The sequence below is a fragment of the Helicoverpa armigera genome, chromosome 25 (genome assembly GCF_030705265.1).
Source record: "Helicoverpa armigera isolate CAAS_96S chromosome 25, ASM3070526v1, whole genome shotgun sequence".
NCBI lineage: Eukaryota > Metazoa > Arthropoda > Insecta > Lepidoptera > Noctuidae > Helicoverpa > Helicoverpa armigera.
The window spans coordinates 8,202,854-8,227,743 of NC_087144.1; the positions used below are offsets into that span (position 1 = coordinate 8,202,854).

Genomic DNA, 24,890 nt, shown 5'->3' on the forward strand with positions numbered 1-24,890 from the left:
TTTGACAGCTGAACGTTTAGTTTATTTGTATGGACGAAGCAGATTTTCTTCTATTTTTCTCATAACGCGCTATTTCTTTGAAAAATTATGAAATAATTCGCATTTACTTGAATTCAAATATCGATTGTTTCAAAGTTTTGGCAAAAACTAGCCTGTATGATTTTCTAACGGAAAGAAAACTAAACGTGTTGTTAGTAGTATACGCTTTCACGTAAAACGGATCGTTGGAAAGACCGAATACTCAAAATCGTCGTAATGAAGCCGCACTTTACATTTAACACGTAGAGGTAGGTATTGGGATGTTTATCTACTTTCTATGGATATATATTTGTATGTATTCACTCACTGGAGAGCGAGGGAGGCTGTGGGCGTGATATTGGTTGCAGCACCCGGGCCGACCGCCGGCACCACGTTATAATTTCATTCAAACAATAATTCCCATCAAATGCTTAATGGAAACTGTGTTTTATCTTTATAAGATTTAGTGCCGGTACGACGTTCGAACGGTCCGCTGGCTCTACGTTAATATCAAGCCGTAGTGTGTTAAAACCGGTAAAAATACCAAAAAATATATTTTTTAGTGTTCAATTGTGATTTAAATAAATTGTGAGAATGATGTCGGAGGGCTTAGAATACGAGACCATTGTGCAGAATGGACCAAGAAAAGTAAGTGGTTTTTTAGTTTTAATTCCATTCGTGGCAAGAACAATGTTGTGCCTCTTAGTCATGGCAAGCGTGCCTAAGTTATATATACCTCGCTAGGTTCAAATGGGGGGAGGTAGTGTCCTATACGAATGTCTGGGTGCATTTTCGTAGTTATAGGATGCAGCCGTCTCGTAATGCCGGCTGATGCGATTTCCTGCGTTCCCGTTTTAAGTAAAACGTTGGCGGGAAATAACGTAGGCTGTATATTTTATATGCGGATATAAATCGTTAAGGAACCGTGTACAACAATAAAAGTTTTATTGCTTAATGAAGATGATTTATTTCGGCAGTAAATTACACCATTTTTATTCCGATAGGAGACTTCAAATACATTTGAATAATGATGCATATAAATCTTTACATACTTTTAGTGTAGTATATCAAAATAATGTTAATTTCTAAATGGATTCTTATAAGAAACTTATACAGTTACGACTGTATCGTTCAATTTACTTTTTTCAACAAAATCTAATTAAAGTTATTAAATATTTGAAAAGGATCCAGTCCTTTTCGTAAACCCAAGCCCAACCCCTGCCTTTGCCTATTGTCTCTGAGCTAACGAAGGAAATGAGCGGAAAATTAAAAAAAAAGGATCTGTAAAAAGGTTTTAATGCTGGGTTCTAAAAGCGTTTTTTTTTTCAGTAGGTGTTTTTACGATCACTTATTGCTACATTTACATTGCGTTTGGTTTTGAAATGTAGCTAGCATGGCTGCATCATTTAAGGACACGCCTTTAAATTTTGAAACTTCGATTTTACATATTTAATGAAGTTTATCTGTTTTTGTTTCGTCAGCTACATTTTATTTAGGTATTTGGTTTCGTATATTTTGGATATCTAACTATCCAAATAAAATCATTTATTCGCAAAAAAATATTATTAATATTTTCGTGAATTCTATAATTTATTGGCCAGAATTATAAATAAATTTATTTTATTTTTAAATTCTTTTGCAATTAAATTTTCACCACCATTAGGGATTGTAGTATATTTCGTAAAATTTAACTAGGTAGGTACCATAAAAGATAATAAATCAGGAAATCATAGCTTACACAGAATCTTCACAAAGACCATAATGCTGGCGTTGATAGACAAATATTAATCACTTTACTGCCTACCAAGACAATAGCAGAATAGTCTAATCGGAATGATAATAAGCGTCGATCCTTGTCTATCATAATGGGAGTAAACAATAATATCAATAGAGTATTACGCCATTATATGCGATCTGTACCTATCTAGAAATATATGTACCTATAGGAGGATGTTTGTCTTCCTTAAATGTTATTGTACCTGTGGTGTTATTGCAAAATTGCCTGGTATAATGTCGATGGGTAAGTCCTAAATAGGGCTAATTTTCACTAATAACTATTCATATTTATTAGTTAACGAGTAAACAAATATTAGATAAACTGGTTAAAATTAACCATACTTAAGTCGTAATTGTATGAAAGATTGACAGTGTTTGGTTACTTCGATTACAAAAAAATTTCTTGTTTGAAACTCTTAATAAATAGGACGATACTAGATTGATTTTTCTATCATAACAAACATTGTAGATATCTATTTCTATTCAAGCTTTCTCTCCAGTGCTTCTTTGGTCTTCCTCTCGGTCACCGTCCATCATAAGTAATCCACTTCTCCGGATGCATTCGGGGTTTCCTTGGGACCTTTTCCTGTCACAAAAAAGAACAATAGGAAATATTCTAACAAAAAAGTAGGAAATTATTTATAACCCAACCCTTTTCAAGTGTCACAACGAAAATCATGTACATAGGTTACATTTGTCCATCCAAAATGTCAATGTTTCCTTCCTTCCATACAATCACAGGTCAGTAATTAACCTCAATCAGATGTTCTGTAAAAAGGAACGACCCCCTTCCGATGTGTGAAAAATAATTACGCGCGTAAATATTTAAATATGTTTATGGTTGGTTTCAAAAATGGAACACCTTTTTTTATTTTAAAGGAGGTTGTTTCCCGCGATGGGATCTTTTTGGTTTATGACTTTGAAGGTCTATTGCCTGAAATGAAACTTTTAATCGGTAAATATTACCTAATATTACAGGTCAATATTATTGGTTTGCAACACTGTACATACGTAGGTAAAAACTTATCATAAAGCTAAGTACCGAGGAGTGAAACCGCGAATAACTGAATAAAAAATTACTAAAGTATTACAAAAAAAATATAAGCAAGTCCAGGGCCCGTCTTTATACTAAACCTAACAGTATGTACCGAAGCAGCCTCCCACATAATGTTAGTTAGTTGGTAACGGTATCAAAATAACCGTGAGATCTTACCGATGTTGACTCACAACTAGGACAGGTTAAAATTAAACAAAAACTAGATTTTAACTGTACACACTGGTTATTTAATATCTGTGGTTAATGGGACCAAATAAAATGTTGACCCTCGTCTATTGTCTTGCGGAGTACAACGGCCGGTTCTTATTAAAATGAATCTTTTTTGCACATTACAATTTATGTTTTCGCCGTACGAAATTATTCGTGTAACATTTATGTATAACATCTTTTGTAAAATACACATCGTTTAAAGAATTTTGTCAACACCAAAAAAGGAATCGAAATCCGTAGAAACTTTTGTAACTCATCATCTGCCGAGCTTTTTCCCAACTATCTAATCGGACCTAGCTGAGGAGGTACCAGTGTTTTACAAAGACCGACTGCCTATCTGACCTCCTCAAACCGGCTCCCCGGGGAAACCAATACCCCTAGGTAAGACTGGCTTCTGACTACCCGTAACGACTGCCAAAAATGTTCAAATGACAGCCGGGACCTACAGTTTATCGTGCCCTCTGAAACACGGCAAGAATAGAGTAGCGACCATCTATGAAAAAGTGTTGTTAAAAGATTATTCAAATGTAATCGGTTAGTGTTAATTAATGAGGCCAGTTCACTTGCCACGGGTCGCTGGTTATCCTGAGAAATATTATTAACTTTACAACATAGTTTAATATCACGCTTCTGTGCTCCGTAGGGGAAGGCAGAGGTGTTACAATTTAATTTTGAACTAGTTTCTAATCTGTACTACTAATTTAACTGGCTGTTCCCCGCGGTTTCACGCGTTGGAACACCATATTTGAAAGATAAGTAAAATGAAGCATCATCCCTTATTTTGATCTTGCATAACCAACATTTACAGATATACCTACGAACTATACCTACATTTTCAATTTTACATACATAGGTACTAACTACTTTACTTAAATAATTGCTATTTAAGTACGTACACATTTCTTAATTGAAATTCTCTAGTAATCAAGTGTAAGTTGTACACGCGTCACTCATGTTAGTTTCCTGAGTTTTGCCTCTTGAAATACAGAAAACCACTCTTAAAAGCTCAAATTACAACAAAAAAATCGCTAAAGCATCGCATTCGTTTCACACTTTCCACAAGGCTTCTACCACAAAAATAAACCTACACACACGTACCTAGCAACATTACACTAGTGTTATACCTAATACCGGATAGTGTTATCGGCACTCGAAGCTTATCAGCTCAACTCAGTATTACCTGGCGAGCTAACGATGGAGTGCCTTATAATCATCCACAGTTATTGTCGGGAAAACCCTACCAGGAAAATGGCTATGTTTGATAAAAAATATGGGTTTTGTAAGCAACTATGTAAGGTATTAGTTGTTTTCACGTCCCGTGGGAACTTGGGTAGCTGAAAGAATTTTCTGTAGTTTCGGAGCCTCTAGGGTAATAAAGAAAAAATGTTTCCTCTTTAAAGGAATATTAGTTTAAGTAGATGAAATGCGAATAAAGGATTGAGGATAGAGTATAAACGTTGTCCGTAATATTAAATGAATGTAGTTATATACGCGGATTTATCATCATCATCCTGAATATGTCTAAATACATTTTAAATAAACATTTTACTTTCCCATCTAAAACCAAATAAATAAAAACTATCGTAATTCTAAAACAACTCAACAAAAACACATCCGGTTTTACTTTTAGAGGCTTTTTTAAGCACTAAACTGGTCTTCAAAGCTAATCCTGACGTAACAATCAGATTTAAACTGATTCTCCTACGATGCTAGACTCGGGTCATTGACCTGCACCTACGCGACGCTACCTACTGATCTAAAGCTGTGTTCAGAATACGCGTTACGTCGCGACACGCGGTTTAACAAATGACAGTGCATATGTTGCAGGCGTTGAAGCTGCTATTTGATTGAACGATTTGCGCCTTCATTGAATGACTACATTTAATTGAATCACTGCGTCGAACAAGCAAAGAAGCATCAATCCTTTTTTTACAAAAAAAAGGGACAAAATAAAACTTTTGATTTTGATTTCATGGTTCTAGAATTCGGTGTCTTATAGTCTGTTGAATGAGTAATGAGTACGATTAGCCTCAAGTTCATCAACAACATAAACGCCAGTTTTTCTTAAAATAACTGTTTGCTATGAGTGTTCAAGTTTCAAAACAGTTGTTTTAGGAGACACTTAACGTTTTTGTTTTCGGTGAACTTCGGCCGTCTGTACGTAGCTTAAAATATCGAGTATTTTTGGGGATCAGTCAGCGAAGGGGTTTTGTTAATTTTTTATTTGTGGCTAAGCCCTGAATTCGTGGGGGAATTAATGAATGAAATATTTATGGGGTACCCGTTTTTAATACTACAGGGTATTGTTTTATAAATTACGGTGATTGCAATTTTGGTCAAATCTAATTGCAATTGAGTAAATGATCTTATGATGGGAATCAGCTAGGCACCTAATCATAACGTTGTTATACTTATATAAGTATCTTCAAAGATATTTTTTATGTAAAAGAACATTTCATCACATAATTATTCATAATAATTATATTTATCATTGACCTTAATAACGTCTTACTATTCTTTAACCTCACACTTTCTACCACAAGCATGACAATTAAAATAATAATTTAAAACATTGACGAGAACGCCAGTTCGTCATCACTAGACCAAATAAACATGTCAATTGGAGTGACAGGCCAATTCATTAGTCACAATTAACACATTAGCCGAGTATTCTTAATTAAGAACAGGAAGATGATGAAGATAGGGTTTTAACTAATTACTATGACATGCGAATTGAGAACCTCCACCTTTTTTGTAAGTCGGTTAAAAATGCTGTTTATCAAACTGATGATCCGATTACCTAGTAAGTTTATGTGAAGTGGTGGTGTAAATAAAAGCATTTTTAAATTAAAATAAGAATCTGTTTGTTTTGTATTAAATTAAAAAATTGGTTCAAAACTAACTAGACTTTGTTTGGACGTGCGAATCTCTGTAACTAAGTAAGTACTAGTCACACTTGAAAATTTCTTTGACTGTTAGGTAACTCATTTATCATTTATTATTAAAACTTAAGCGGAAACTATTTGAAGATAAAATTAAAGACACAGAAAAAACAAAAAATAAATACATATTTTGGGGAAAAATGATTTACCTAACCAAAACACACGCTTAAGTAACTACATATGCTTAAGTAAGTAACGTCTCACATTAATTATATCAACTAAGTAGGTACCTACTGTAATCATAAAAATACAAAGTGAAAGTGCATTAAACTCGGTCCAGTCGTTTTTAGTAATAGAATAAAATTATACAAATTGTTTTTGTCGGTTATTATCTAAACTTCACGCTCTTCTGGTTATTTATTTTTAAATATACGTAAATATAAGGAAATTAGAGTTTATGTAACGTAATATATTATAAACATGCAACATTGTATGTACGTAAATATAGTTTAAGGCATTGTCATTATTATAGTAGATAGTATTTTAAATAAGAAAGTGAGTTTGTTTGAAAAACTTGCATGTAAAGATAGAGCTTTTAGAAGATTTCTCGCGTGATTCTTGCGAACTGTAAGACTTAGGAATTATTTATTGTTAAAGCCTTTTTTTATCGTCCCACTGGGCCTGTGCAGTGGCCTCTCACACGGAGAAGGATCGAGCGTTAGGAATTATTACGTATCTTTTATTTTGTCGATTTTTGTCAGTATAATGATTATTTTTACACTATTGAAATAGAGTTCCTTTGATTATTATCAAAATTCTTTCACCGTTATTTCTTTGTTGGCACAAAACGCGGCGGGACTACTAGGTATAGCTCCAAAAGATGAATAAAACTTTCTTTTCTACATAGTTCACGCTTTATTTTGTAGATTTATACAATAGAGCATGATACCTAATGGCGATAACAGTATAAAAAGTTGCCCACATCATGTTAAAAAATTACATAATCTCTAAAACCTACGGAACCAAGTTTTTTTTTTAAGAATCAGGATCAACATAAAATAGGAAACGATATTTTCTAGCCTAAACTAAAACCAATAAAATTAAATAATACTGCCTTAACAGTTTCGGCACAGCTGTGCAGATACATAAATCAATAAGTAAGCATACATTTAAAAATCGTGAAAACCGGAATACGAAGAGATAAGGAGATTTTTTAACTAAAAAAACAATGTAAGCATAAAATTAAGAAGGTATTTCTAGCAAGCCATAAGTGGTTTCTTTAGAATAAATGTTTTCGGGGTTCCTGTCCGTCCATCTGTGTGGACGCCGGCTGTTTCTCAAGAACAGTCATAGCTAGACGAGACAGTATAAATTTTCACACATACAACAAACGTCTTCTTTTATAAATGATACAGAACCCTTCGGTTTCCAGTCCTACTCGCTCTTGGTCGGTTTATTTTGTGACCACAAGCATTAATTATAAAGAACAGAATATTATTGCCATATGCTATTTACCAGCTTTGTCCGTACTATTATAAAACTATTTGTCATAGGGATTTATTTAGAACTTAGATTATAACAACATTATCCTGTTTTTCAAGTCGTCATTGTTATTGGAAAACGAGCATAAACCCTTGTTTTATTTGAGACTAGCCGTTTTCACGCGGTTTCAACCGCGTCCCTTTTGAACTACTGCCCGTACCGGTATAAAATATAGCTTATGTTACTCGGGAAGAGTGTAGCTTTCCAACAGTGAAAGAAATTTTGAAATCGATTCAGTAGTTTCGGGTTCTTTAGAGTACAAACGAAAAACTGTATTATATTAGTTTACATATACTTTTTTTCAGTGGATCTGCTCGCATTCTGAGAGACTTTGGATGTTACGAAAAGCAAAGTAAGCGTACCTTACTTACTTAATCTAGTATGTATTGAACTTAATATACAGTTACAAACAAAAAATTATCAAGTTACTGAGCCACTTAAACCCTTATTTAACGAGACCGTTCAACGTGGCAGTTAAAAATAACCGCAGAGCGTGCTGTACGTTTAGTTTAACTTGTTTTTTACTTGCTTGTGTTTATCCTAGTTTATGGTATGGGGTGTTAGTTAAATTCACTTAACTTTTGTTGGTTGGTAGTGAAATTTTTGTGAGCTGCGCTTTAAGAGGGACATTGAAACAAGAAATTGGTAGATACTTTATACGTAATGCCTCGTTAGTCTACGTATGTTATTAAACCTTGCATGCATGGGGTCTCGGTCTGGGTTTTGTAATGTTATGTATGTAACTATTTATAAAAATAATATGTAAGGTTAAGTAGTCAGTTGTGTTAGCACAAGCTAATCAATAGCTTACCATGGAGCTAACCGAGCGTGTGTGAATAAGTCTCCCGACTTTTATTATTTATTATTGCTGGGCGCACCATATACCTATGTAGCTTTTTAACAAACTTTCACAAAGCAGCCCGAAGCCTGAAAGATATACAACTATCAACAGACGCATCTCTGTTCGAATACGTTTACAAATAAACGGCGACAGATTATAATCTTAATTCGCGTTTCGGTCTTGACCCCTTTTAGTGGCAACAATGTAAGTTAATTCTGACCCCAAATATGGATGCCCAAAAGGTAATGATGACCTTAAGCTTCCCAAAATTGGGCAATGGGCTCACAAGGCTGGCGGGAAAGATTTTAATACATTCTTGGTTTAAGTTGATAATGACGACTGGTAGCGAAAAATCAAATATGAAATGGTTTTTTGATATTTGACCTAAGTTAGTAACGTTGCGCTTACAATTCAAGTACATTTCAATCGAACGAACTTTTAGAGTTAAATAAAATCATCAAAAAATACTGTTGTGCTAATTATTATCGCGAATGTTAAATCACCTCATAGCTGCTAAAACATTACAAAAAAATATGCAATTTTGACTTTTCCGCTTTCAGTCGAAGCATTCACCTAAGAGCATGTAACTACCACAGTTGGCCTCATAGTTGTTATTTTATTTCATAGAAATTCGTGATTTTGAAATGTGCGTACGTACTACATAATTAATATTAATTTTAATTAAGTTTTATGTGCCCTAGCAAGCTGTTGCATGTCGTCCGGATTTGTCATCTTGTGACGTAAAGAAACGTCAAAAAAATGTAGCGCCATTTTGCAGTGGGCGAGTATGAGTTGTGTTTTTGACGAAACAAAGAATTGTTTTCACGGTTATTTCTGTAATATGACTGTACGGAAATAATGAAGTATTTTTAGATCCTTTCTTCGGAAGTTGACTTACGCTTTTAAAAATATTTTCTTTTAATCTGTATAGTTTAATACAGAGTATGTATTAAAATACCAGATGGTTTGCAAAATAGAGTTTACCAAACGTAGGCATGGTTATCTTTTCGAAATTAAGGCCTTTTCGATGAGGTAATCAATTGACACAATGTGCATATTATAGGGGTACCGAATGTTCCGTGCAGTTAACAACTGTCCCTTTCAAGTGAACATAGATTTTTTGTACTCACTGATAGAACTGTCAAATACACCAAAAACGGTAAAACCATATGTTGTCTTTTCAAAATTGGGGCCTTTTCGATTAGGTAATTAATTGGCACATTGGACACACTTCAGTTTCTATTATTTTTTCGATGAAATTTTGATCCCTCGCCTGATATTTAGGGCCCATAACGACATTTTTAAGCTTTCACCATCTTCCCCGTAACATTGCAACCCCGAAAGCGAGCGTTGGACATCCGCCAACACAAGTATAAATAGATTTGTTATAAAAGGATCTGCTGAGGGGAATTCAGTATTTTCAGTATTGGAATGAAAGATATTTTAAGTTCAAGATAAATAGAGGTTGGGATCTTCGTTTATGACCAGGTTTAGTTGAATACTTATTTGTTGTGTGTGAGGATTTTATGTTGATCTCTGATTGTGTTTCATAGGCATTCATTTATTTTAGGTTCTAAATCCATCTTTGTCAGCAAGTATTCTGCTTTGTTCTATTTATTTACTTGAATACATATTTTTTGAACAAGCAGTTGGTAACTTTTCTCGGACAGATAAAATGTAGGTAGAACATTAATGTTATCCATATGATATGTGGAGGTAATATGGGTATTATGTACCTGGGTACCTGCTTAGGTACTGCATTTCGATGTAGTATTTAATAGATAAGTAGCCAGCATCCAAATTACATCCATCCATCCAAATTCTCTGATTACAATATTTGTGTGATTAGAGATTCGACAGTTCCTTAGAGTAGGTAGGTATTTTAAACATAATCTTTACTTAATTATTTACTCGTACTAAGTGTGCAACCAAAAATCTCATCCGAGAAAGCATCCCAACTAACTAAACATGATTTCATCACAAACCAATAACCAAACAGGGCTCCATTGATGGGGCCCCATTCAGAAGATCCGGAAGCCTGGCCACATGTGGTACAAAGCGACATTGTACCAATGTACCAATGTACCACATAGTACTTATGACTTCAAGAGCAATGAACCGGGTACACATAAAAATCATTGTTGTTGTCTGTGGTCCATTTGGTTTGAAGCTCTATGCTTTTTTGTTAGTTATTTAATAGATACTTTGGTTAGGTACCTAGTTATTTGAAATTTTGGTACTTACTCCATTTTTGTAAATGAGAGTTAATATTGAGAAGAGTATTGAATAGTTACTACAATATACAGTTAACTAATAAGTAGTACATTTTTATTAATTTGAGTTTTTAAGATTTTTCGCACATTATACCTTCGTAAGAACGTATTACCTACGTATAAAGAAGATTTTTTGTACCTACCCTAACGGCTCCGAAACTACAGAACCGATTTTAAAGTTTTTCACTGTTGGGAAGCTACGCTATCTCCGTGTGAACCTTACGTAGGCTATATTTTATCCGGGTACATTAAGAAGAAGTTTTCGAATTGACTATAAAGCTCTAAACTCACAAAATATGTCATAAATTAAGGCGGAACATTCACAGCATCCAAGTCTAGCACAAACAAACTTCTAGCACACGGTATAAAAAATCTCCGATGTAATCATAATATAAAATAAGATAAATAAAATAAGATAAAATCAATAAGTTACTAATGAAATAAAGCAATTAAGAACAATGTGTATAAGCAAACAATATCGTAGCTATTCCGAATTGGAAAGCGCGTTCCGCGTCGGAAGAGCATTGTCTTGCGAACAGGTCGGCTACATACGAACGACTAATTGTTATTAATATGTGCCTGTGAAATTATTATCTTTACGATTTCTACAACCTGTCGATCCGTTGATTTGCGATTATATATTATACTAGCCGTTTTCCCGCGGTTTCACCCGCGTCTCGTGGGAGCTACTGCCCGCACCGGGATAATATAGCTTTCTAATGATGAAAGAATATTTAAAATCGGTCCAGTAGTTTTTTAGTTTATCCGTTACAACCAAACAAACAAAGTGTTCCTCTTTATAATATTAGTATAGATATATATAATATTATATAGTATTGAATTTTGTCATTAGCTCAATATAAATTAAATAAAATTTAATTGTAAAACCGCAGATTACTATAATAGTTAAACGTCGGACAGATGTAGAAATTCGCAGTATGTCTATCATGCTTGGTCTTGGTAACCTGTCTTGATAATTACATGCAATCTATGTATATCTTCCTCTGAATGACTCTATTCATAATAACCTGTCATCCACTGTCACGCACGCCATAATTTCATCGCAAAGATTAGTCTCGACACACACGTACACTAATTAAATTATGCTAATAACCGAACCTAATCTGATTCAAATCATAGAAATCCGACAAGTCGCCCGCGTGTGGGCGGCCTAACGTCAAGCAATATCTCAAGTCATTTCTTAGTTTCACTCATTAACGTTTATGACGGAAAAATTAAATAAATAAGAAAAAACTAACATTATAAGGGAAAATAAGTAATAATTTTAATTGAACTTGACCTTGAAATAGAAAGTTCCTATTTTTGTAAACTCATCTGCCTAGTCTTTTCCCAACTATGTTGTGGTCGGCTTCCAGTCTAACCGGATGCAGCTGAGTACCAGTGCTTTACAAGAAGCGACTGCCTATCTGACCTCCAGATCCCAGTTACCCGGACATTTTAATTGTTTTTGACCTTGAAATAGAAAGTGGCGATTGTTGTGAACTACAACCTGGTAACGTGCATTAAATTTATTTGATCGTCATAAAATGATGATATGAAATAATGAAAGTAAACCGGACAGTTATAATCTCTATCGTGATTAGCAAATTATGGTATGTTTTAGAAACTGTTAAAGTGGTATTGGGTTAACCAAACGATCAAATCTGAAATTATAAATTGTAATATACAGCTGAGTTGCGGGGAAGTTTGTTCATCACCACTTCCTGTTTTCGGCCGTAAAACTAGGAAGTGGTGAAAGGGGGGGTGTTTTTGGGGGCTGCAGATATTGTCGTGAAAAAGTGCTAATCCGATTAGCCAACTTTCATTCAATAAATGGTTTTAACTGTGATCTTTATCAAAAAGTAAAGCGTGGAAAAAAGTTTCTCAAAAATCTAAAAAAATACTTAGATTGATTCACTATAACGGCTATATCCATACAATATTTGATATATTACATGACCTAGAAAGAGTAAAATGCTTACCTACCATTTGTCTAATAGTCTATTTACTTAACTCACGTCAAATATGTAAGTCCCTCGGTGCTATAAAAATATGAAAGGAGGAATTACTGCTTGTAAGTGCTTTCGTAAACCGCTACTCAATTTTATTTGCTTAATACGATATTGATATGTTTTTTATGGACTTCAAGTTGTAATAAAAATGTACATATCTACTTATTAACTTAACTAGCTGTTTCCGCGGTTTCACCCGCGTCCCGTGTTAACTACTGCCCGTACCGAAATAATATAGGTATGGTAATAGAAATAAAATATGGCCAATGTGGCTCGCGCTTTCCAACAATGAAATATTTTTTTAAAATCTGTTCAGTAGTTTCGGAACCTTTAGGGTGCAAATAAAAATAAATGTTTCCTCTATATTATATCAGTATAGATTTGGAATACCTAAACTTCATACCTATGTAACACTTAACATATAAGTACATAGTCTTAAACAAATATTTTCCCTGTAATTACGGGTAAAAGTAGGTACTCCATTTCGATAAACATTCGGTTTAATTCTTGATTTCAAAGGAAATACTGTGATTAATAATGATTTCATCAAGTTTTTCAGAATGTGACGTACCGTATGGTCGGTATGTTTATTTTTATAACATTTTCTTTCGCATACATGGCTAATCATCACATCAACATTTATTTTCATATTGGATTACCTACATCGTGATCTAGCTAAACTTTCCATAATTTAAAAAGTTTTGGATCAATTTGAACACTTTACAGACTTCAAATGACAAATGCAAGAAATTGCTTCAGCCTAGCTGATGCCGTCGGTATTGTAAAGCTGAAGAGTATGTATGTTTGATCTAGCTAATCTCAGGAACTACTTGATAACATTCAGTGTTAGACAGGCAATTAATATCGAGAGAAGGGCTACAGATATTATAAAAGCTATTATAAAGGTAGATTCCTTTTATACAGTTGCGCAGAGTAGTCCTAACTGTACACGGGTGTAACAAGTGGAAGTTAGTTATGAGAAAAGATATAAATCCACAAATTACTAGTAGTTAAGTACTACGTATCATAACTGGCTCTACATTTCGATACTCAAGGTTTCCATACGAAGGTAAGTTTGCATATCAACTACATTCGGATAAGATTTAGAGAAATAATCTTGTCACTTTAAGATGATCACCTTGACCGTAGCTAGATACATTATCTTATCTTCAAATCATCTGTCATCTATCACACTTCTAGGCTAGATTAAGATCAGGTAGTCTGCTCTTATTCTTAGTTTTATTCTAAGAAAGACTTTCCGCAGCCGGTTAAAAAATACTTATAGCCTTCCTCGATACATAGGCTGTTTTTTTTTTAATCGGACCCAGTATTCTCTGATATTCCCGGTATTTTTGTGATCTGCCTGTTCAAACTAAAAAATATATAGTACCTATAGATATTTTATGTGGCCTACATCATTTACAGTGCTAATATCTCCTCTTTCCTATGGGAGTAAATATTGTAACCATCTATGACAATAAAAACTGACCTTCAATTATTTCCGAATTTAACGTTGGTTTCCACTTTCCGACTTCTTACACCGGACAGAAATCTTCTTATATATGTTTAAATACAACTGACAGAAGCAACGACTCAACGTTAATTTAAGTGGCGTGAATTGTTTGGTTAAACCATAAATCAATGATCAAATCGGTCACAGTCGTTTATCTCTTGCAAAACGAATGTCAATTTTAAAGTGGTCTAACTCTTTAAAAAAAGCCGCTTTAAAAGCACACCTACTAAAACCATTAAAATAGTATCATAAAACATAATAAATTCTCACAAAAGAGCCTTCTTGTCAATTTCTCGGTAACCAATCGCGTCGATAGCATTTACAGTCTCACAAATGACATTACCACAGATAAGATATAGTCGGACGATCCCAGGTACTTAGGCGAGTGTTTGAAGATTAATTTCTTAGATAAAACCTTTGCGGTTTAACCGACTGTGATGTTTCGAACACAATCAGGCTGTTATGATAAGTTCATGTGATTCCAGACTGATTGAAGGAGGTTTTATGTACCTAGGTATATATTGATTTACTTGGAAAAGAGAGTGCTAGACTGTTTGTGAAGGAGTTCGAGGAAATACGGCTGTTTCTATGAAATAGTAAGGATAGCAAATAATGAGGAGATGAGACTATTGCTTATACCTTGGAACGGGAAACCCAATTTAAATGAATACCAATTTAGATACTTCACATTCACTCAATAATACCAATCTCAACATACTTACTAGCACCTTATGATAGGGAGATGATAGAGATAAATAAAAAAGGGTTAAACCATACAAATAAACACTCGCACTAAGTAAATGTTTTACCAATAAGACTTTCACTAATAATTTCGCCCTGCTCCATTAAGAACCCAGACTAACAAACGCATGGCCATCAGGAGATGACACCCAAGGTTAACACTCTATAGATCTAAATAAAGTCAGTGACGCATGCGCGGGAGTTGAACGAACGCGCCCGAGTTAAGTTCGGGGCAGACCTACGAGAGAGGCTGGCAACTGTTGCTTGGTGAGGCAACTTTTTTAAGCTAGTAAAAAAGCTGTTTACACATTTGATTTCGTTATAACGACTACCATTATTTCTCGTGGTTTTCATATTATTCTATGGATTTAATTAATCTTACCTGGCCAATTATATCCTTTAAATATTGGGTTGATACTAAATGGCTCTTTGCGTCAGTTCTAGAAAACTATACCAGACTGAAAAGTCCTTTTGTCTTGAGACTAACGTATTTCTGGATAGCTACTTCGTCTGGGTAGTCGCATTCATAGCATGGATGGACTATAGAACTGTTGTTCCTAATGGAGAAACAAAGTTGCCCGTCTACATACCTAACATAATCACGTCGAACTACAAACAGTTTACAAGGAAAATATTTAATTAATACATATTTATTGAATAAAGGGCTGATCGTCAAATCAAATAATGTTATTATTTATTAAGCATTTAAGTATGTAAGAAATATGAAGGAATGTACCTAATATAAGTCATATGATTATTATATTTATTGAAAAAATAACTAACCCTTAAATGACATTCTAGCATTTTACATGCCACTCATTAAAAATAACTCTTAATAACTCCAAAAGGCCACACATCTTATTAAAATTAGAATTCACATTCTCTACTCCAAATAAGCTTAAGATTACTCACATAATTATGTACGAAATCAACTTTAATTGGGTAGCTATAAGCCTCAATTAAAATTAATAACCAAGTTCATAATAATATAAGTACTTGCCCACCAACGTACCTTTACCGTTATAGGTACCTATAAATAAATAGGTATCATGTACCAGTTTTCCTGTTTGTTCATACAATACAAGCATTGTCCCAGAAACATTGATCTTACCAATAATTAACATGAATAATTCAAATTACGGGAACCGTGTCTGTTTTTAACTGATTTCGCTGAAATAGATATTCATGAGGAAAATATGACTAGCTAGTTCTTGAAAGATATTATTTCATTTCTAGTAATGTAGGTATTAGCCAGTAAGTCTGACAACCAGTCTTACCTCGGGATATTGGGTTTCCCGGGTAACTGGGTTGAGGAGATCAGATAAGCAGTCGCTCCTTATAAAACACTGGCGCTCAGCTGCTTCCAGTTAGACTGGGAGCCGACCTCAACATAGTTAAGAAAAGGCTAGGCAGATAATAATTTTAGAATGAATGTACATAATGGAATGTACAGGAATCTGTCTGAATCATCTACAATTTTTCCAGCCCAGTATCGTAAGTGGACCTAATTAGATATGATTGAATAGCAACGACAATATTTATTTGTTTGCATATCTTTAATAAACTAGTAAACACTGGAACAACGATAAAAGTATGACTAATTCACAAACTTTTAAATGGCATTAAGAACTCATTAATGTTTTAGTTTGTATACTATAATTTATTTTGTTAATATTGGTTAACCTATAATTGGCGACTGTGTAAGTTCTAGTCATAACAAATACTGTATTCTAAGCTTTTTCTACACAGAAGCCGATGGAAAACCTTTAATAAATAAATAAATGACAAATTAAATACGCTTTACAAGACCTAAGTCTCAGACCAACGTAAGTTTGCAACAATAAAGCAACCAGACGAAAAAGACAGCGTCGAAAATCATTGTTCATGAAATAGCTATCCACAACTTTCTTTTGCAGTAGGTAATTCTCAGAATAACTTCAAGTAATGAAGCAAATAAAGCGCTCAGCAAACACTAGACGGAGTAAATAAAAATAATTTCCGTTTGTCATTTACAAACACTTAGTGAACGGCGCAAGTTTTGAGCGAGGGGCGAATTTACCTTATGAGGACCTACAACGTAGTATGAGTAACTATTATATTTAGTAATCTGTGCTATGGCCAGCAGCAAGTCTATTAACAGAATAAAAAAAAACTAAAATTGAAAAAATCTCTTATCTCGTAACCTAAGTTACTGTCACAAATATAAAACAAAATGAGCACAGCTTTTGTATTTAAGATTTTAGTGTTCAGGTATTTTGTGTCAAAAGACTGTTGTTGCTGACTGTACACAACTATCACTAGAAATGACTAGTCAATATTTATCCAATAAGAAGAAAATTATAAATCACTAAAACTCAGAAGTGGTCGTTAGAACTCGGATGTTTTCGTTGGTTACCTTGTTCTATCACTCAGCAATCGCCAATCGGCAATTTTTTTAAAACTGTGACCATTTAACGAAGACAAAAGTTTCTTTCAATATGTAATAATCGTACCAATATAGTTACTTTGACAATGAATTGAAAGACTAAAAACTACATTTGTCAGTAAACGAATCACTACAAAATCATGTTTCAATGCTTATTTTGACCTTTGACCTTGGGCACGAACAACTTCGGTCAAGGTTAATAAGATTTGCCGAGGTGACCGTACGGTCTCAAAGGCATTTTAGATGGTTATGAGACAATACAGTCGAATATATCGGCACTTTGCTAATAACAAAGAAATAAAATATTTTTTGTGACGTGTCTAGACATCTAGGGGCAAATTCATATTATAAAATTGCTTGTAAGTTTGTTTGAATGCTCTCATCTAACTACTGTACCGATTTGAAACATTCTTTCAATGTTAGGTAGCCCATTGCGGGATGCGGGTTCAACCGCTTGCCGTGCAAGTTGTACCTCGATTTTATATAGAGGATTAGCGTTATGTCACATATAATTTAAGTGGGTACAAGAACCCTTAGTTCTGCCACTAAGCTTAAGACGCACGCTGCCTGGTCACTATTCCAAAATGTGTACAGTCAAAATTGGGTAAGCACCAATTATGCAATGGTCTACTACTGCTATGCATCATCAAAACTGCTTCCAAGTTCCCGCCATCTTCCCTGACTTGCACCACCGACTCTTTGCTCCAGTTCCTAAGATGTTTTCGCTCAAATGAAAGTGATCCGCGATCTAACCGTGTTCCGTCTCGCTCCGTTGCCCCTCCGTGCTCAGATTGATAAACTTTTTGCAAAATAACAGTTTTTTTTGTCTCACGCCTGTCTGCCAACATGGCCACGGAATGCCAGGAACGTGAATGAAACGTGATGAAAGTTCTTCTGCTTTTCAAATGACGCTGTCACTCATATTTTTAAAATGGTCATTGATCCCTCCAGTTCGTAAATATAGGTCTTCCGTCGTGTGGGCGGTCTGCAAATATAGATTGTTTTTGTTTTGCTTTTCCTGTTTCGCGTACATATTCTATTGTTAGAATTGAGGAATTTTCCGGTTTATGTCATAAACGTTGGTTTTGTTCGCCTTATTTATTAATAACGGACATCTAATCTTGGGACAGAAATGTAAAAGAGAAACAAAAAGTTTAGATATCGAAATCCATACTTCTCAGATGACATGACTGGCTCACACGATGCAAACGTGAATAAAAAACTGGAAATGCACGCGTCAAATATGACAACACCTCAAAAAGTAAAAACCGTGATTAAAATGCAGAATTTCTGATCCCAAGTGAAGTATGGACGGGGAGGAGACTGGCCACGTCGAGCTCAGCTACAAAGTGCTCCAGGACCACATAAATAAGTTGACAGAAAACCAGACAAACATCATAAACAAATTCGAAGTGTTAAACAAAAATGTGGATGACTTGAGGAAGGTCCTGGCGCAGTTTTCGGAGAAAATTGGCGCTTTGGAAGAAGTTACAAATGATAGGAAGAAGCTTAAGCTTGAGATAAAGGTCCTGAAGAATAGGATAGATGAGCTGTATGCTATCGTGAAGGAAGGGAAGGAAGATGACTCCAGTCCAGGGGCTGATGCCCAGGATGTGGAGTCGTGTCACTCGGGCTTCTCCTGCTCGTCTAAGGTACTGGTAGAAGTTCAGGTTTTGACGTGTAGGTTGTATATACTTGTAGATTGGCGACTTGTCTTCGAAACGATAGGACCTTATAAAGTTTCGAGGAATTATTACATAATATTGCTACTTAGTAAATAATGAAAATGAACAAGTTGAGTAATGGTAACTTCCTAACCGGTATTTCATAGCCACAGAGGTTTTTCCTAACTGTGGATAAATGAAAGCACCTATTTTCTATTTTTCAGGAAATTGCCGCACATCCTTATTTAATTAATTATACAACTAGTTTCCAAGAAGTTGTTACCTAAAAACTCTTAATTTCATATTGAAACTTACGCACTAAGTAGCAAATTGAATGATGAACAATTAAATTAGTTGTCGAACAACTGTAAGATCGATTCTCGATTCGATTCGTTGAAAAAGTTGCAATCGATTAAAGCCTTACTAGTGCCGTGAATCCGATTACTGGTCATACAAAGAAATGGGTAATCATTGAGCGTCGATAAAACCGCAACTCGGTCAGAACATCGCTATAGAATTACAAAATAACACTCTGCTTGTGTTAATAAGAAAAACGTATAAAATATAAACTAATTTCATGGATTTTAATGTTCTAGGTTGGCAGCCCAATGTTGGAGTAATTTTATTTAAATGGCTGTTATTCAGTTTACACTTTGTACTTACGACATCTGTTTTGTGGTTTCAATAAGTATAAATCTTGATATGTGAGCTAGTTGAACAGTCAGTGGTAGGTTTTCTTAGGTACCTAGACCTAGAATTAAATATATCCTGCCTACATAAGTAGTGTAGGTAAAAAAATCTCCTTTAGAGTTTTCTAAAGAAAGTCCTTATCTACCTAATTTTGTGGAATATCTACGTTTGAGCTTAATAAATTATCTACCTGTCTATTAAGCACTTATCGTATGACTTAACGGCGAATTTGCCGAGTCGATTAAGATAGACAACTATAAAAAAAACTGACTAGTTTCTACTGAGTAGCGTAAAATTAACGTGAAAACACAATTCCTACAACATCTTTAGCACCCAGTCCAATTTCGATATCTAAAAATACTTAACTAAACGAACTCTTGCACAACTTAATTAAGTCATCTGTTATGCAATTGTCTTAGATAAGAGCTGTCTGCTTGCTGTGACGCCCAGTTTGTTTTATTTTTATGTTTCTTTCTTTTATCAGTGTCCACTGCCAGACATTTTAGCTAGATTGGAAAAAAACGCCTTTTGTACCGGTCTAGCGTTTAAGCGGGAACTTTAAAGTGGAAGCCATGTTGAAATTCGACGTTTTGTTGTCTATTGTTGCTGAGTCGTTTTGAGACTATTTAATTACTTTTTGGTGATTTTTACTTTTGTTTACTAAGTAAATAGTGTAAGAGATATTTTTTACTGACTCGCTTGTGAATCAATATCTGTGCATCTAGATTCTAACTGGGACAATGCACCCTTCATGCAATCCTAGGATTTTAAATGCACGATAGAGATGTTTAGGTACTTACAGGAAAGGCTCCCATACTGAATTACTATAATATCCATAGGTGTTGTCCTAAATGTTCCTAACGTATGGTTTACTTGTTCCAGGTGACAATGACGACCGGGCTGGACAGGGACACGATACGGGCAGCCTACGAGGATGTACGATCCGACACAACGCCCACTGAATGGTGAGCTTATGTTACTATACTTTCCTTGAGCACTCAAGAGTCCCAATATCTAACGCGTCTATGGGGTCAATATTACCCCATAGACGCACCCACAGTATACGCATAACTTAATTGTGCTCTATTAACAAATAAGGACGTAGAACTGTAGACAATTAGCATTTACAAAAATCTTATTTCACTGTTACCTACCTACTTACCTAAAATGCTACGTGAAGACGACAGCTAATCCCAGCAATTTTTTCGACCCTTCCTTTTGCCTTATCTCTAAGGGGAGAAGATCGTTGCATTGTCAATAAATAAAAAATGTTCATGTTTCTGACAGGGCGGTGTTCAAATTCGACGGCGCCCGCATCGTGTGCTCGGCGCGGGGCTCAGACTTCACGGAGTTTCGCACGCAGTTCTCAGACGACGACCGCGCCTTTGGATATCTCAGGTTTGTGACACAATAGCTGATGGTCCACAGGAGTTTTGAGGACTCCTGAATGCCCCTTTTGAAACCCTGCACTAGCTAGATCCTTTACCTGGTACTTACATAGTAATGAAGTTTGTAGTCAGTCTACAAGATGGTAGTACGAGCAAAGGCTTTCTAGAATCCACTGGGCCTTTAGGTATATAAAATACTGCTGATACAGTGAATGAGCAAATGAACCGTTCAACCGCTGTCTGTTTTGACTCCCATATAAATCCCAATAAATCTAACGAGCCCGAGCTTTTGGAAAAAATACTAAACAATGTCTGTCTACCTAACTTACTTCATCATATTTAATTATATTTTTGTGTGTCAGGTTGCAAATGGGCGACGAGATGTCGAAACGCAAGAAGTTCCTGTTCGTCACGTGGGTGGGGCCCAACGTGTCGGTCATCAACCGCGCCAAGATGTCCACCGACAAAGCCATTATTAAGGACATCATCTCTGTAAGTATTCTATCTAGTTACCTATTTATCCTAGCATCTCCTACGTTGTATGTAGTAGTTTCTGAGACCTAGTATCTTAAGCTCAGTTACAGCATAAGTTTTTATGGGGCTAAACATCATACATATCACACTATATTGTCAAGCCGAGACTTTTTGTTTGTTAATTCTTAACACATAAACGACTGAACGGATTTTAATCAAATTTTTCAACAAAAAATTGGTCTGCATCCTGCACCTTGTGCTTGAAATCCATGGTTAAATTAATTCAGTCTCGAGGGCATATAATAGGAAACTTCATCCTACAGATTTATCTACACGTGGAGGAAAATTTATCATAGCCAAAATGTGCTATAAAAGACAACATCAATATTTTTTGTCTATCATAGCATCGATAGCTTTTTCAAATAAATTCGATATCTATCTATCTACTATCGATTTACGGCCGTTCCCAGTAATCTATCTATTGTTTTATAGATTCCGTACTAAAACCCTTGTATGTCCGTGTGTCACGCATACGCGCGTCATTCGTAAATCATGCGAAATTGTTTTGGCAATAAATTGAAAGCAAATCGCTGTGATTCATGCTCGGGGCATGATTGGGATAGGCATTTACGAGTTGTACTTATTACCAGAGGGCATTGGTAACGTGACTAACGAATTTTGTAAATGTGGGAAGTTCCCCTTTTAAATTAATAGTTGGTTGCTAAGTTGGTAGAGTTACTTATTGCAAATGATGGTGTCTTACTTTCTATAATCAATTAATTGCTGAAATCTAAGGCATAAAGCTGACTTAGAATATCTTTTTATAATTTTCCGGGATGACAGCCTTTCCCAACCATTGCAACAATCTGATTGCAGACGATAAAATTAAATTACTCAATATAAAAACAAGATATAAATAAAAACATTAGATTGATTCTCCAAACATTGTATGTATAATAAAAATGCCAATAAATAATACAAAACACAAATTCAGATCACATAAAATCATACAAATACTTCCTAACATTAAAACCGACAGTTTGTGCGACTGCTGATATAAAATCGTAGCCAACTATACATTTGTACTTTGCTGTATCTAGATCTATCTCTTTGCTGCCCGCAATCAGCTTCAATTCCACTAATGTAGCTATTTGAGCGAGCAAGTTACTTGTTAAGCCGATCTTTTCTTCCAATATGGCGTAAAATATTGCCAATAAGCGGTCTAGAGTGAATACTTTAGGCCCGAGTTGTGTGTTCAATTTCTCAGTTATTTTAGCTTTTGCTCTGACTTGCTGAAGCCTCTTCCGTTGTTTCCCGTGATGTTTCATGAACAGTCTTTTGTCCTCTTTCGGTGGGTTGTAACTGGCTAAGTATGAGGCGATGAGTAAGAACTTAGCATAGTACGGCAGTTCAAAGCTTTGTGCAAACGTTTTTGTTGATGTCAACTCCTCTTTCAATGTGTTTTCGAAGTTATGATTTGATATGGAACCAGAGTCACTATTCTCCTTACCAGGTGAAGGTTTTGTTGGATTAGAATTACTGATGCGCAGGTAAAGGAGTTCTAAGCTAGTTTTTAAAATTGGGGAGATGTGACGCCAAAGTTTCGACAAGTCGGAAGCATTTATCTCATTCCTAATTATTGGCTCGCAGTATTTTATGAAGTTGACGCATGCCATGTGCTGCAATTCTATCAGATCGCGACACGGTCTATAAAATACGCTCAAAAATGCATTGAGAAAGTTCGCGAATAACTCTGGTTTTTCCAATTCCTCTTTAATTTCATCGTCAACTTCATATGTGACAAGTAAATGGCGAATGAAACTCTTTTGATGTAAAAAGATTATTTTGAATAGTTCCTCTTTGTTGTAGTTCGGGAAAAACATCTTTATGGGTTCGCGAACACCCATTTTGAAATAGAAGTTCTCGTAAACTAGATGTGTTATGAATATAGTGCAGATGTTAAGGTTGCAGAGTTCTCGTAATCTCAGAAATGTGCTCATTATGTTGTGGTCCATGCTGCGGAGTCTTTCAGCCCTGTCGAACACTATAACTACCGGTTCATAACCAATTTGTGTCTCTTGTAGCCGGTTCAAACTATTAGTGAGATCCATCAAAGTTTCACATTTAACCTCAGTTTCTTCATCCTCTAACCCTGAAAGGATGCTCTCGAACATGATTTTAGGTGTGTAGCATTCAATGCAGTCGATAACAACGTATTTGTAATTCAAAGTTTGTAAAACAGAGTTTACACACAAAGTTTTTCCGGTAGCCATACTGCCACTGATAAATATGGAACAAGGTAAACACTCGTCATCTTCTCCGAGTAGATTAAACAAGTCGTTTAACTGTTCTTCCCTGCACGGCACTTTGTTTTGTAATTCTTCCATTTTTTTATTATTTGCTTCAGTTTAAAAAACAACCTCTTGCGTTTTACACTATTTTGGTATTTTTGACAGATAACTATTTTGGCGGTTGGCTTGACAGTGTTGACACTTGAACGTTCCGTTTCTTGAACTCGGCTGCTCGGACCGCAGTGCGTGCGGTCTCATTACGTCGTTTTTAGAACGTTCATGACCTATATGCATTTCTTTCTATATCAGTTTTGTTTATATTTCCAATCTAACTCGTACTTTTTTCTGTTTCAGAATTTTGCAGTAGAGTTACAGTTGGAAAATCAATCCGAAATAGACATCGATCAATTCAAAGATGCCCTGAATAGGGCGGGAGGAGCAAACTACGGGACTGGGGTCAGGGATTTATGAATTGCACAATAACATATCCGCCTATATCCAAACATATCAGCGCTTTGATTTTAAAACAGGCCTCTTTCACTCAGCCATAGAGCACTTAGTGAAAGATAGCTCCACTTAAAATCAAAGTTATGATAATTTTTTTAATGATTAGGCCATCATCAGGCCCAAAATTGATTTTTCTATAAGTAGGAATGTGCTTTTTATTTTAAATTTTTATACTGGTGTGATTAAGTTCAGCATTAGTCATTTTATCCTGTTTTGGTCGAAAAGAAACCTATTTATTTTTTTACTAAATTGATATTCGAACTTATTTTTTATTTAGTGAAATTTAAAAATTTCAATAATTTATTTTTTTAAAGTCATTGTGCAATTATTATACTCGATAATGTAACGTAAGGATTTGCCAAAAAATCTTAAGTGAATGTTGCCATGTATAGGGCGCGTTAAGTGCATTTATTTTTTTGTCTACCTGTATTTTACTGTGACGAAATTTTACAATGTATTGTATACAAATGAATTTGGATTTAAACTGGCTTTTATATACATTGTCTAGTGTTTATTACCCAGCATTATTGGTAAACGAATTGAAGTAAATACATACATTAACCAAACGACCATAGTTTGTTTTATT

The 24,890-nt window shown here is 35.0% G+C and overlaps 2 protein-coding genes across 3 annotated transcripts; one reads left to right on the plus strand and one right to left on the minus strand.

Annotated features, from left to right (window-relative positions):
* Positions 1-347: 347 nt before the first annotated feature.
* LOC110377417 (coactosin-like protein) lies at positions 348-24,874 on the plus strand. 2 transcript variants are annotated; one of them, XM_021336311.3, is made up of 5 exons: positions 348-666; positions 20,527-20,609; positions 20,932-21,042; positions 21,395-21,524; positions 24,152-24,874. In XM_021336311.3, exons 1-5 carry the CDS (start codon positions 613-615, stop codon positions 24,266-24,268), a joined length of 495 nt encoding a protein of 164 aa, XP_021191986.1. In that variant the 5' UTR covers positions 348-612; the 3' UTR covers positions 24,269-24,874. The 2 variants fall into 2 exon arrangements, with proteins under 2 accessions (XP_021191986.1, XP_021191985.1); XM_021336310.3 differs by lacking the exon at positions 348-666 and adding an exon at positions 18,569-18,942.
* Positions 22,437-23,978, minus strand: LOC110377416 (origin recognition complex subunit 5). The gene has a single exon (XM_021336309.3). It carries the CDS (start codon positions 23,891-23,893, stop codon positions 22,502-22,504), a length of 1,392 nt encoding a protein of 463 aa, XP_021191984.3. The 5' UTR covers positions 23,894-23,978; the 3' UTR covers positions 22,437-22,501.
* Positions 24,875-24,890: the final 16 nt, after the last annotated feature.